At 36.5% G+C, this 15,831-nt stretch overlaps 1 protein-coding gene and 1 pseudogene across 1 annotated transcript in view; both read left to right on the forward strand.

Annotated features, from left to right (window-relative positions):
• The window catches only part of hmga2 (high mobility group AT-hook 2), a 188,043-nt gene extending 181,572 nt beyond the window's left edge, over positions 1-6,471 (forward strand). Inside the window, exon 5 of the mRNA XM_028807034.2 lies at positions 3,012-6,471. Coding sequence (XP_028662867.1) covers positions 3,012-3,059 — 48 coding nt within the window. The 3' untranslated portion in view covers positions 3,060-6,471. The remainder of the gene's footprint in view (positions 1-3,011) is intronic.
• Positions 6,472-13,797: 7,326 nt separating this feature from the next.
• On the forward strand, positions 13,798-15,613 carry LOC114651183 (protein ZBED8-like; annotated as a pseudogene).
• Positions 15,614-15,831: the final 218 nt, after the last annotated feature.

Here is a 15,831-nt window from a genome sequence, read left to right on the forward strand (position 1 = left end):
ATGTCATATACAGTGTTGAGTGATCAAGTAACCAGAGCAAATTATTATTGCTCAAAGTACAGCAGCATAAATTGTTTTTGCACTTGTTAATGAATAGTACATTACATATTATATATTGTATTACATTTGTATATTGCACATTACCAGTATAGCTTATTGCACATGTTCAATTAAAAATGAGCTCAGACTGAGGAGATTCAGAGTTCAGAAAGTTTATGGCAGATGGGAAAAAGCTATTTTTTAGTCTGTTTGTGCATACACGGATTGACCTAAAGCGTCTTCCTGACGGGAGGAGCTCAAACAAAGAATTTCCAGGATGAGTTTTGTCCTTGAGAATGTTTTTGGCCCTTCTCACACAGTGAGTCTTATACAAGAGTTGGAGTGATGGCAGTTCAGTCCCAATAATGGCGTCTGCTGTTTTTACGACCCGCTGCAAAGCTTCTTTAGCAGCCTTGGTGCAGCTGTTGTACCAGGCCATCATGCAGTTAGTTAAGATGCTCTCTGTAGTGTATCTATAGAAATTAACCAGCAGCTTCTGGGGGAGGTCAGCTCTCCTTAGCTTCCTGAGAAAATAGAGGCATTGTTGTGCAAAAGTCATATAATGAGAGTTTATATATAAAACAGCAAATTTTCATTTGGATTTTATTTGAAGACAGGCAGCCTTTCATAAAACATAGAGACTGAACTATTATTTTTGATAAAATTATTCAAAGTACTAAAAAGAAATGTGAAATCATTATTGGTATGATGAAACATACTCTTTCAATTGCTGTGGACTCACCGATCTGTAGTGGTGAAGAATGAGCTGAATCAGAAGGGGAAGCTCTCGATTTACTTGTCAATCATGGGCATTAACTGCCAAAATGACCTTTCTCTGAAGGGTGGCTAGGCTCTCCCTTAGAGACAGGGTGAAAAGTGCAGCCTCATTGTACAGCCACTTACCCTCAACATTGAGAGGAGGTAATTGAGGTGGTTCATGCATCTGATACGGATGCCTCATGGACACCTCCCTGTGTTGGTTTTATGAGCACAACAACCTGGGAAGAGAGAATCCAGGAAAGACCCAGGGCTTGCTTGGAGGATTAACTCCCAGATGGCTGGGGAAGACCTTGGGATCCCACAGCACGAGTTTGTAAATGTAGCTGTGGTAAGGGATGTTTGGGCCTCACTGCTAAGACTATTGCGTCCACAACCCAGTCACTGATAAGCAGTGTAAAAAGAATGAATGAATGAATGAAAATTAATTAATTAATTGTCAGCAATAGTTTAGATTATAAAGTATAAGTATTTTAAGTTAGTCCCATTAAGTATTAACTTTATGTTAATTTTTATTAAAGGTATTTAATCAGCTGTTATAATGGTAAAATCTTAAAACAAACAGAAAAATCCAGCTGGACTCTTCCAGTTTGTGTTTTTATACTGTAAATCAAGAAACTTGCGTTAGGTACATGAAACATGCTGATAAAAGGTGACTATTTCTGAAAAAGTAAATGAGGATTTTTTTAAAAAAGGGGGGAAATTTGTAGTCAAAGGGAACCCCTAACAAAAGTTTTAGCAAACTTGAAGGCTTCTAAACTTTTTTTATTCCAATTAGAATGTCTAATAGTGAGAGCCTGCATCTTACAGTATATAGGCACAAAATAAAAATAAATATTCAAACTTTATTATATCTGTGCTTTTGAATTAGTGAATTACAATGATAATTCAGGACATTTTCTCTTAAACAAACTCTCAAAAGCTGTTTTGTTACAATGTGCTTTTAATATCTGGTTTGACAGAGGATTGCTCTGTTAGGTTTTATAACATTTGCTATTGTAAGATTTTAATTTGCATAATTAACTGGTTAAAAAACTTCCTAGGATTCATATTTAACAGGTGGTTCAAATTGATTCCAATTTCAATAGTCACAAACCTGTGGTGCTTTACTTTTCCAAATGTGGCTGTAAGGCATCCTGTGTGAAATCAGACTTGTCAGTTTTATTTTAGTCTTTTATTTCAAAACTCATATAAAACAGGGGCGGCACGGTGGCGCAGTGGGTAGCGCTGCTGCCTCGCAGTTGGGTGACCTGGGGACCCGGGTTCACTTCCCGGGTCCTCCCTGCGTGGAGTTTGCATGTTCTCCCCGTGTCTGCGTGGGTTTCCTCCGGGTGCTCCGGTTTCCTCCCACAGTCCAAAGACATGCAGGTTAGGTGGATTGGAAATTCTACATTGTCCCTAGTGTGTGCTTGGTGTGTGGGTGTGTTTGTGTGTGTCCTGCGGTGGGTTGGCACCCTGCCCAGGATTGTTTCCTGCCTTGTGCCCTGTGTTGGCTGGGATTGGCTCCAGCAGACCCCCGTGACCCTGTGTTCGGATTCAGCGGGTTGGACAATGGATGGATGGATATAAAACAGCCTTTGTTATTTTGTGTTTAAGGTGTCTTACATAGGTTATCAAACCTTGTTATTGCTTAGCCTGTGCACAAATCCAGAATAAAAAAATTAACTGGGCCGATGTTACCTGCATTCAGTTAATTACAAGTGAGAGGCTATGTTATATTTGCCAACATACCTTTTGTGTGTGTGTGTGTGTCACCCTGCGATACAATGGCACCCTGCCCAGAGTTTTTCCTGCCTGTGCCTGTTGCTTGCTGGGATAGGCTGCAACTGCCCCATGACCCTGCCATGGATAAGTGGGTTTAGGAAATGGATGGGTAGATGGATGTATCATTACCAGTGTGAACCACTTTCATACGTAGTGTTTACTCACATTTTTCTCACATATTATTGTGCCATCTAAAGTCATTTGTGACTTTCACTTTATCCCACCAATACTGTAAAAAAAAGCCAGTACAGTTACATTTTCATAATTTTGGTATCAACTAGGCGCCAATCTATTGGTTCTTGTGTCATCCCTAGTCCTAATACAATAGCTCTGCCCGAAACAGCAGAGCTATTCCATATGAATGTGTTGGGTGTCTGTGAAAGCTATAGTAAAATATTAATATAAAACATTACCATTTTCTCTTTCTGCAGGGAGGACCTGAAAAGACATCATCACAGGAATCTGTGGAGGAAGATTAAGCAACCACAATATTTCACTTCTACCTCATTCAGCAGTTGGATTTTTTGAAGGGAGAAGACATGGCCTTGACCACTTTTTTTTTCTCTCATGGTCTTTTTGCCTTAGGAATCACACACACAGAGCAAATGGACATTTTGTTTTATTTGTCTTTTCTTGTCTTGTCCTTTATGGTCCCAGATATTAGGGAAACACTGCTGTAAAATGGAACACAGTTTGGAACGTATGCCTAAATCAAGAGTAACTATTTGTAACATATTGATAAAGTTTGATGGGGCTACTAGGCCAGCATAAATAGGTCATTTCAGCTTTGAGTTGAATTCAGTCATTCAGTGCACTGCATTAAAATAAGGAGACTTGAAACATATGTGGTTAATATCAAGGCCATTCATAGAAAAGCATACTTTGTATTGTATATCACTGACAGGCCTTAAATAACAAATACTCACACCTTTACTTAGTAAACCCCTTTAATAGCACACCAAAGATGTTAGATAAATGGTTCCTTTTTAATAGAATCTATTTTTTACTTGATATATTTTTCATTTGCTGTAATTTTCAAATCAACATGTATTACGTAATGAGCTAACCACAGTATCGTGTAAATAGATTTTGTAAAGTCCCTTGATGGAAGAGGAAAAATAAATACACCACTGCAGAAATCATGTTCTCCACATTTGCACACACATTTAAATACCAGCGTTTATTCGAATGGTCTGCTTCACACAGAAACAAAACTTTGCTCAGGTGAATATATAATTACTTAAAAATAGATCATATCTCAAATGTTCATTTTACAATATTTTTAGAAACAATGGGGATCAACGTAAAGGTACTAATAACATAAACACAGTGTTTTTTTCCCACTCCTGCCTCACAGCTCCAGAGTTTTGGACACAAAACTCTGCCTGGTCCCTTTCTGTATGATGTTTGTACATTATTCCTACATTTGAGCTTTTTGTTTTTGGGGGGTGGGGTACTTCAATCGGCCAAATCCCAAAGATGTTTAAGTTAGGTTGATTGGCGACCCCAAATTAGCTTGGAATGAGTGAGTGAGTTTGGGTCTATGCATGACCATCCCCTGTAATGGACTCGTCCAGAAGTGGTTCTCTGCCAGGATTGGGTGCTAGCTATCTATATCCCTATAATGGAAAAACTGGCTTTAGAAAATAGATAAAAGAATGTTTTGTTTTTCTTGACCTCATCATTGTTTGGGTTACAGTCGTTCAACCAAAAATCACCAATGTCTATTTTTGATAGCATTCCAATGAGAAAAGAAACTCTTTTTTTATTTTGTAAGTAAACAAAACAGTGGTTCAGTATTATTGAAAAAATAAAACAGAGGTTTCCTCTGGAGAATCTTTAAGTATTGTTCCCTGATCAAGGGAAAGGATTTTCCCTCTAAGGAAATTTTAATCTTTAAGAACAACAGTGTCCCGCTGGAGATTTTTTCAGTATTTTCCTATTGACAAGACAAAGGAATTCCCTTTAGAGAACATTTTACGATCATCCTTGAAAAATGAAAGGATTTCTCACAAGATAAATTATTCACTAGATCTGTATTGTTGTTCCATGGCAATGGGAAAAGTTTAGCCTTTATCAAGGAGTTAGGTTTGTGCAGATATAAAAGGGTTTCACTGTGAAGAAATTTTGTGGTCCTGGAGCTCAGGTAAAGGCTTTTACACTGGAAGTTTTTGTAGTCCAAGAGCAAGGGAATGATTTTCCTTTTGGAAATGTTTCGGAAAACGTAGCATGTAGAAGTAAAGAATTTCCCTTAGGGAATTACTGTGTATTGTTTCACAGAAAAGAAAAAAAAATTCTGGAGAATTTTTACTGTTTTGTAGGAATGTGCACATTTCTGTGTGACATCTTTTTTGATTAGTTTAGCGGACATTGGAAGGTTTGGCATAATTATTGGAGACCTTAACTCAGACTGAAGAAATTCATCTCTATTTTTTATACATTATACAGAAAATATAAAGAGTTTTACTGCGATAAGATTTTCTTTCCGTTTTTACAGGAATGTATTCCCTTCTAAATCAAAAATATTTCAGAGCTGAAAAATTACCCTTAAGGATAATTTTACAAGTGATGATGGAAATCTCAACGTATCCAATGATTGAATTTGCTTTTCTGACCTTTGTAGTATTTTGTTGGTGGTCAAGACTAAGAGAAAGTTTTATTTTAGTTTCAGGAAAAAAGGAAAGGAGTATAAGGGATCCGTGGAGCATTTTTTTTTTTCAGATAGTGTAAATCCACATAATAGAGAATTGTTGGGGTTCTATTTTTGTCAGGGTTGTTGTGGTGACACAACATTTCGCACTCTTACCTGACAGTCCCAGCGTCCCTTGGTTTGAGTCCCACGTCTGGTCTATTTGATCTGAAAGTTCATAATATTCTGTAAATGGTCTGATTTTCCTCCCTTCTCCCCAGAGATATGCAGGTTAGTTTATCTGGTAACTCCAAATCGGTGGGTGTGTGTGCATGTGTTCTCCTATCACTCTTTCAAAGGTAGCTAGCAATTTTCACCCAGTGCTGCCATGGTAGGCTCCAACCCCCCCAGGTTCATGACTTAGATTAAGCAGGTCTGAAAATGTATGTTTTTATTAGGAAAAAAAAACCTCTCAAAATAAAATATAACAAGAATACAATGATATTATTCTAGAAATAAACAAAAGTAAAAAAAAATATGTTACGACATATACAAAATAATAGCCTACATAACCAGCTAAAGCTTAAAAGGGACTTTTATCACAATGTTCTTTCAAAAACAAATACTTGTTACCTCAAGATATTAAATATACAATTTCAGCAATAGCATGACATAGGAAGATCATTTTGCATGTTTCTGTCAGAAATGCAATATATAAACTACGTTCATTCACACCAGCACTTTCAGCAACAAATGCAATATTCACAATTTCAAACTACCTCTGATGCCGTCATTGTCTAAAACAGCAAAATATCTTCATGCTGCTATCTACATACAATGCAGGAAATAAAATGGGGCAATTAATTACTGATTTCTGGGGTGTTAATGTTGTTTTGTTTTTTTTTTCCTTTGCATCTTTTGCTTCAGCTGTGAGTACGCCAGGCAGGATTTAAGATTAACACGACGGTCTAATGTAATACCCGAATTCAAGCTTTTGCAATAGAACATACATAAAAAAGGATTGTTAACTTGAATTTATTTTTGTACTGATTTGCTCATAATTTTAAACACCATGTTCATATTTGACACTACATGAAATAATATGTAGATGAAAAGATAGTTAAATATGTTACTGTCCACATTTGTACCTCAGATTCATTTTTACTTTGTTTTGTTTTGCATTTTTATTTCTAAAGAAATGGACTAACCAGTTGACAAAAGCCTACCTCCAGTCATTAAAAGGAATGAGTTTTATTTCATGACTTTCAGCATTGTTTTTGATGATGTTACACATTTAGGACTGCAACTGATCCCTAATGAAAGACTTTTCTTGCAAACATGTAAAACACTACGGAAAAAAAAGGTCGGGAACACATTAATGCTTGTATGGAATACCTAGAACCTTCAAAATGAAAACTTGAAGCTTTGTAGGTCAAACACAACAGACCTGGTTTTATATAATGCAATCATGGTTATGTTTAAAATGAGTAGATTTGTTGATATTCTTGATTTAGTTATTTCTTTTACTTTACATAAATGTGAGCTTTTCCTGATAATATCATTCAAACAGATGTATTTTATTTGCTTCTTATGTAGAGATTTATTCCACTTTCTTCTTATCAATGTTGCAACTCTCAACAATATGTATATATTACCTTTTGGGCCAAGGGTAGTATCTCAGGGTGAACTATTTTATGAGGTCATTAGGGCTATATCAGAATGCCACCAAAGCCTAATGCCTTATCTCTTCTTTCTTAAATGGGGTATCAAAGACAAACTAATTGGATAAAGAATATGAAATAATTAGTCTAAATTATGTAATGTCAATATACTTTCATAGAAAATGAATGGCAGTGTATTGTTTTAGAACTGCATGTTCACATTGATGGCGGCATAAACATTGTTGATGTCAATGACAAACTGATCATTTTTTTCTGACATATTCTACGCAATATTTGTAGATTCACAGAAATAAACTTTACGCTGGTAACCAATGTTTGCTAGCTTTAGACAACAATAAGTTGTGTGCCCAAGTTAAGAATGATGCCACAATGCAATATGCCTATCTATCCACTATGCAAAGCATCAGAAATGCTTTATGATGTGTCTACAACTTCTGTCACATAAACTAAGTGTCGCACTGTAGTTGTTAAAGAGTTCAGTTTGCGGCAGAGAACTGACACTGGGGTGCTCTGACGATCTAAAATGGGTTACTACACATCCGGCCTTCGCAGTGCCAGTCTACAACAGACGCCTGCCCTTCAACACATCAGCATAAGGAAGGTGCCTAGGAAAAAGATTAGTTGAGTGAGCAGATTTTGAAATCATCAAAACTCTGATGCACTGAACCTTATTTATACATCAGAACGTATTTTTGAAAACATATGTTTATGTAAATTACTACAGTATTATTTAGCAGAGAAGAAAAATCTGGAAAAATCTCTCATCTGTATCTTTTCTTAAGCTCTTACTCTAATCCATTTCTCCATTTTCCAACCTTTGTGTTTATGAGGTACCCAGGGCATTTTCTGGCTGCAACAGGCTAGAGACTGTAGAGTACTGTCCTTTTTAGAATTATTAGCACAGCTGATTTACGGAAGACACCGTTTTCAATAATTCTATTCATGCGGAGAAATGTTGTGGTCTGTGCTCCAATGCTGATACCTCAGCCCAGCACTGCATGCATTCCAGTATTAGAGAACAAGCCTTTTGGGATAATGTTGGTATTTCAAAATAAATTACTAATTCATGTGGTTGTCTGTAAACACAACCAAAGTGTCAGTTTTAAAAGTATGTGCAGAAAAGAACTGGCACCAGGCCATTCACCCAGGTAAGTAGTTAAGAAAATGGATGGTAGAAAATGGAAAGAGTGTTTCAACAGGTAGGTTGCTAGCACTGAACGTTGCTATAGGAATAGGATGAAAGCAACAGGATGAGTCAAATTAGGGAAGTAAATAACGATAAGTCTGAGAAAAACGACAGATTAGCTTCCCACCATTTATTATGTCTGGATTATTGAGGTGCTAATAATGTGATATGTTTTAAAATGCTGCAGTGGACTTCACTAAAGCATAAACCAGGGAATATTTAGGGAACACCCTGACAATTGGATTTTATTTCCCATAAACTGAAAGAATAATGGTTACTTGAGCTGATCGAAGCTTTAAGGGCTTTTGAAACCTCATTTTATGGCAGGTCCAAGTAAGCCGCTGTCATTCTGTTGTCAGGCTTGTAGCTCTGAGAGAGTGAACAGAGTTGAATGAAGACAATGATTTTGAACAATCTGGAGAAAGAAAAAGAACACATTACTACCTCCAAAGGCCTACTGTTACCTCATTTTCATACTGAATATCTGCTTAAATGCTTGTGGCCAGGATAACAGAGGGAGCATCATAAAATTTTTTATATATATAGTTTATTTTTATGGGGGATAAATTTTATAAGACTGTTCTCTGCTGTATTTCTGGCCACTGCTTGGTAAGACTGGACATTTAAGGTTTTTGTTTTTCATGTTTTTTTTTTTTTCTACGATTTGTGCATTGTAGTTGTGTTAGCAAAGGGTAGGGGGAGGGCAAAGTTTGAAATATGTGTATTGCCATTAAATGTTTCATTCCCCCCTCCCTACTTTTACACCTTGTCGAGTGTTTTCTAACTTTATGGCTTTACTATTCCCATGTAGTTGCTGACATTGATTATACATTTTGAATTGCTTGTTAAACCAATGTTTCTTTATTGGCTTGTCACAACTTTGTTCTGCACAATAAATATGATAACCTCTAAAAATACTGTTGTAATATTCTGATTATTTTCATGTCATTTTTTTCTATCTATCTATCTATCTATCTATCTATCTATCTATCTATCTATCTATCTATCTATCTATCTATCTATCTATCTATCTATCTATCTATCTATCTATCTATATTTTAAATTGACCACAATATTTTTCAATTTAACACAAAATTTTGCATGCAGCTTATTGTCAGGTTGAATTTGGCTTTTTTAATGTGTATGTTTAGATAAGGTGTGAGATTTTATTATAATGCATAAAGTATATGTATCTCCAGGTATATGCATTACAATGGAAAAGTTATAAAACAGTATTCAAACACACAAAAAATGAGTTGAATCAAACTAGTACAGTCTGTGTTCTTTTTCTAACCTATACTGGCTAAACAGTTTGTAAGCAACTTGTCATTGTCATTATTGCAGGATGCCTAAAATGAATGACATATTAAATATGCAAATACAACCCCCTTTTTAAGTCCCCCTATAGAATTTATTTGGGGAGAAGTCTGAATAATTATTTTGCTTCCTAATTACTATTTTTTGGAGGCATTTGGTTAAAAAAATAGCACTTTTTATTATACTTTTTATGTAATAGTTTTTCTATAAGAAACGTCACTCATCTCTTTCAACTTTATAAGATCACATTTTAATTGGAGATGGGTTATCAACCCCAAAACTGACTTCCACTGTCACTTAGACTGCTTAATCCAATGCAAAATTCCCCCCAATGGACAACAACAATACTAGTAAGATAATCAAAAATAGTAAATCTGGAAAGCTGATAAAAAAGAGAAAGCATATGCATTAACAAACAAATGTACACTTAACCCAAAGCAAACACCCTGCAATCGACAAATTTTACAGTAATAATATCTGTGAATCCCCCAAACACTAATATTTACAAATGAAACAATTCCCAACACATTCCAAAAAATTCAAGTAAACGTAAATCATAGTCATAAATTTTGAATGGAAATGAAAAAGTCAACAGTGAAAGGATAACAAATGCAGAAAAAAATTAATGTTATGGTGAAGGGAGACAGTGCTGCCTCATTAATAAGGAAAAGCAGCTATTTCTCAACAGTCTGGAGCTTTTACTGGAATCACAAACTGTAACCATAGAGACAGGATCCTTTGAAGTGATAGCTCAGATGGCTATTCCTATGTGAAGTAATGTTCAGCTAAGGCTCGAGTCTCCTTTCGTTTGTAATCCTTCACAAATTAAATAACATTAATCCAAAAAATGGCCGTGAACACACTCTCAGTTCTTTCTTTTTCTCTCTCTCTACTTTTCTGATTCTAATGGAGCACTTTCATTCCCAATCCTAAGAAACTGTGGAGGCCTCATTGGCTCTGAAGACACCACCAGTAGGTTTGATATTTGGTACACTGGAGAGTCTAATCCAGAGGTGCTCTCCTGGGCATGCGCCTGTGCTCCTTGACTGGTTTGTCACTTTCATCAGTAACACACGATAAAGTTAATTGGGCATGTGTGGATCCTGCAATTCTGTCTGGAATCCAGCCTTAATTTAGCCATAATTAAGTTTTCCAGCCTTAATTTAGTTTTTGCATATGTTTTTGTTATTACTGCAGCATCACCCCTTTGTCATTTTGCATGTTTCTTTTCCTACGGGTTCCATCATTATGTGTGTCTGGTTGCTGTGATGCCGTGTGGTTGCTAAGCAAATGATACAGTGTGACCTGTACACATTATGGCATCAATGATACATATGATGGTCTAATGTATTCAACAGGCATGCAATCTTTATCTTTTTAAAAGAAGAGATTAGGATTTGAGCCATTGACAAAAAGAAATATTTAGGAAATATTCTGCTTTTGACTTTTGCTTTATTTTGACTTTGATTTTTGATTTATCCCTGCAGATTTTAATGAAAGATTTGATAACGTTTTATGTAACAATCTTACCTGACAACAGGTATTCCGTTGTTTTGTGTCTAAAGAAAGACCTTTTTTTTCTGCCACTTGCTACACATTGTACAACAGGCAAGTCACTCTTATTCAGACATGATAAATGATACCTCTTGTTTTGTTACAGTCCTTAAGAAGGCACTTAATGACAACACACCAGTAGCCCATACAGCCCACATCTTGAAGACATTCAAGAGGCTGGTCCTGAACTGAACTGCAATAGAAGATCTAATTATCTATCTGCTCCACAAAGCTTAGTCCTATCTGGGCAAAGCTGGCAGCAATATCATGATTTATGATTTTTGATTTCTCCAGTGCTTTCAGTACCAACCTCCCATCCCTGTTAAGAGGTAAGCTGAAAAACATGCAGGTAGATGACCCTATGGTGTCCTGAATAATGGAGTATCTGTCAGGCAGACCACAGTTGGTGAGACTCAAGTTCTGTGTTTTTGATACGTTTGTGAGCAACACAGGAGCACCACCAGGAACAATTGTCTCATTTTCTCTTCAATCTGTGCACCTCTGACTATAAATATAACACCAGGTCATGTCACTTGCAGACATTCTCAGATGATTTGACATTAATGAAGTATATCAATAAGGGGGATGAGGCAGCACATTTGAGTCAGGTGGAGAACTTTGTTTCTTGGTGCAGAAAGAATTGTCTGCAACTTAACAAAACCAAGGAACTGCTTATTAGCTTTCCCCGCACCCTGTCACTATTCAGGGAGCAGTTATGGAGATAGTGAACCCTAAAAGTACCTGGGGGTCCGCATCAATGACAGGTTGGACTGGTCTCATAACACAAAAGAACTATATGAGGAAGAGCAGAGTAGTGTTATCTTTTTTGATCTTTTGTGTTCCTTTAATGTGGGTATACATGTTCAATGGCATTTACTGATAGCCAGTATGATTTATCTACACTGTGGTGTGGTGTTCTGGGTTGGTAACATCACTTCAATAGAGGCCCACCAAATCAACATATTTATTAAAAAGGTAGACTCAGTTATGGGACACACTCTTGGCCCAGTGGAAGTAGTAGAAGAGGAGAAAATGAACATAAAACTGATCAATGTTGCACCTCCTCTCTCTGACACACTATCATTAAGTACTTTTGACCAATGAATTATCCGACAAAAGTGTGTCAAGAAACACTTTATACCAATGGTTATATGCCTTTATAATGCCTCAGTGTGACTGCTATCTTATATTTAGCCAAGTAAGAAGTTTTCTTCTTTTTAATAATTCTGGTGTATATTTGAGGAGGGATGTTTGTTATAGTAGTTCTTGAGATTGTGCAAAAAGCTAAATTTCCCTTCAATTGGGAAAAGAATCCTCAAATGTATTTAAAATAAGGAGGTTGCGAGGGAAAAATTCGATAGTTTTCTATTTTTTTTAATCTGATAGGTATTTATCCTGGTTCTCCACAATTATCTGGACTAGCAAGCCTTTCCATTAAGTTCAAACATTACAATTTCAGAGGCTGATATGTAAGCTAATTGGTTGAAGGTAAATTATTGTCCTGGAGCAACTGCTTTGACATGTGTTGCAGGAGCAACAGAAACCAGACGCTGTCAAAGCTACCTACATTTAAATGCCACCACTATTCATGCATTATTTGTTCAGCATAAAGCACTAGACCCTGTCATACGTGTGAACATGGGAGGCAGCTTAAGAGCACTGGGGATGGTAATTACCTACCAAACCAGGGTTTGTCGCTACAGTCTAATGCCTTCTCTCTTCCTACCTCTGTAGAACGGAAGACTGGCGGCCACTCCATCACTGGCAGTGACACTTCTGTTGTCTGTCCTCCTGGACCTGCCCCTTACTGCCGAGTGACTATATAACCTGGGAAATGGCCATCTTGTTCTCAGTTTTTTTGTTCTGAACTTGAATCTGGAAAGACGTCTCCGCAAATTATTGCATGCTGCATTTTTGTTCATTCGAGGTGGTGCTCCAACTCTTTCACTTTGTTGTGTCTTCTTTTCACACCCCTTAGAATCAAAGCTCTTTTGGTCAGGTTTATGTTCAGTGATATGTGCATTATCTGTGCTTATGTGCCAGTGCTGCAACCATCCGTGTGTGGTGTACAGGTAAATAATTGATTATTTATAGTATACACAGGCATATTATTATAATGGTGGCTATAAAAAGATGTCTTTGATCCCCAGTATATGTTCTTATATATAAATATTATCATCACATTTCAATTGGAGCACAAGCTCAAGATCATACAATGAGTATAAAGTAGAATTTAAAAAGTCCAGCTCCATAGCTACAATATAATCCTCCCTATCATCGATTTTCTTTGTCTGTTTTTCATTATTCCACTGAACAATCCATTCTGTCTTTAGATTTACCTGACAGACACATTTTATCCAGAATACTCTGGTTCAGTGTGAAATGCAGATTAATATTCAAAATAATAAAGAAAACACTAAAACAGCTGTTCTCAACCTGTGGGTCGCGATCCCGTTGGGGGTCGAATGACAATTTGCCAGGGGTCGCCTAAGATCATTGGAAATATGGGTTTTGTTTATTCTAATGTGTAAAACTTGTTATTGTACAAATTTTTTCCATTGGTAGTTAACAGTTTTTTACTATAATTGTCATTCGAGGATAGATGTTGCAGACAATTGAATCAGAATAATTTCAAACGTTTTAATTGTCGTAACTTTATTATTTTTAACTGTTTACATTACTGTACACAGTTTTACGTAACGTCACGCCGTTGCGGGGATTTACGTATTTCGTGACGTAATTGAAATCTCATCCGTTTCTAATTAGTAAAGCATAAACAAACGTTTTATAGTCCGTGTTATTGAAGCTATTGTTATATAATATTTTCATTAGCGAACCAGCCCATGACAATGGATCATGTAGAGAAGAACGTTAAGAAAAGAAAATATAGTGACGATTTTTTACAATATGGTTTAACTTCAATAGTTACAGCAGGAATTGAGAATCCGCAATGTGCTATTTGTAATGAAGTTCTATCAGCCGAATCTATGAAGCCGAACAAAGTGAAACGTCATTTTGATAGCAAGCATCCGAGCTTTGCCGGCAAGGATACCCAATATTTTAGAAGCAAAGCTGACACTGGCACTGGCGGCAAGTACCACCAACAAAACGTGGCAGCTGTTGAAGCTTCATATTTGGTGGCTCTCAGAATCGCCAGAGCTATGAAACCTCACACCATTGCTGAAGATTTACTGTTGTCAGCGGCCAAAGACATTGTTCGAGTTATGATCGGAGCCGAATTTATTACAAAATTGAGTGCAATTTCTTTATCTAACGACACTGTTGAAACGACAACTACTACATGTGATGTATTTGACACAATTGGTTCATTTCTGAAAGAGCATAAGATCTCTTGGGAAAAGGTTTGTGGTGTTTGCACAGATGGTGCTCCAGCTATGCTAGGATGTCGGTCAGGATTTCAACGTTTGGTACTGAATGAGTCACCAAAACTCATAGGAACTCACTGTATGATTCATCGACAAATATTAGCAACGAAGACGCTGCCACAAGAATTACAAGAAGTAATGAAAAGCGTCGTAAGTTCCGTCAATTTTGTAAAAGCGAGTGCTTAAACGGTCAACTGTTTTCGAAACTTTATAATGAGTTGGATGCGTCCAACAATGCTCTGCTATTTCACACTGAAGTGAGATGGTTGTCGAGAGGAAAAGTTTTAAAATGTGTTTTTGATCTTCGTGATGAACTAAAAACGTTTCTTAATCAGAAAGCAAGACCGCAGTTCGAAGCACTTTTCAGTGATGAAAGTGAACTGCAGAAAATAGCTTACTTGGTGGACATCTTTGCCATCTTGAATGAGTTAAATTTAGCACTGCAAGGACCAAATGCAGCATGCCTCGATTTGTCTGAAAAGATCCGATCATTCCAAATGAAACTTCAGCTTTGGAAAAAAAAAATTGGATGAAAATAAAATTTATCTGCTTTCTTTGAGGAAAATGACATTGAACCTGACAAAAGGATTAAAATGATAATTTCTGTGAAAGAACACTTGCACATGCTTACGGACGAAATTTCAAACGTATTTTCCAAATCTACCGGACACCCTGTTTGCACTTGCCAGAAGTCCATTCACAGTCAGAGTTGAAGATGTTCCTGAGACAGCACAAGAGGAGTTCATTGAACTCATTAACAGCGATGCAGCGAGAAATGATTTATCTTCAATGTCAGTTACAACATTCTGGATTAAGTGTTTGCAGTCATATCCTGTTCTGTCTGAGACTGTGTTGCGCCTTCTTCTTCCAGTTCCAACAACATATCTTTGCGAAACAGGGTTTTCCAGCTTGTTGGTTATCAAGTAGACTTGTTGCAGAAGATGATCTTCGTTGTGTTCTTACAAAGACTGCCCCGAGAATTTCTGATCTGGTGAGAAAGAAGCAGCCTCAACCTTCGCACTGACGTTAGCTTTTTACGTGTACTGTCGCAACAATTTTGTAGCAATGTAGTTTACTGTTGTTATATTAAGACTGTTACCCATGCTACGCCATGCTTTTCACATTTTCACATAAGTATACAACATGAATACGGTGAATACAGTTCAATACACAATGAAGAAAAACAAATAAACGTAAGTCATAAAGACAAAATTTAATTTATTTGTAATTAGAAATAAATATTTCACAATATATAATTACATATTGTTTTTGTTATTAATCACTATGTTTTAATTATGTTCAATTTATAACAATGAAAATACATCCTGCATGTCAGATATTTACATTACGATTCATAACAATAGCAAAATTACAGTTATGAAGTAGCAATGAAAATAATTTTATGGTTGGGGTCGCCACAGCATGGGAAATTGTATTAAAGGGTCGCGGCACTAGAAAGGTTGAGAACCGCTGCACTAAAACTTTGCTTATTATCTA

Source organism: Erpetoichthys calabaricus, chromosome 1 (assembly GCF_900747795.2).
Source record: "Erpetoichthys calabaricus chromosome 1, fErpCal1.3, whole genome shotgun sequence".
Taxonomy (NCBI): Eukaryota; Metazoa; Chordata; class Cladistia; order Polypteriformes; family Polypteridae; genus Erpetoichthys; species Erpetoichthys calabaricus.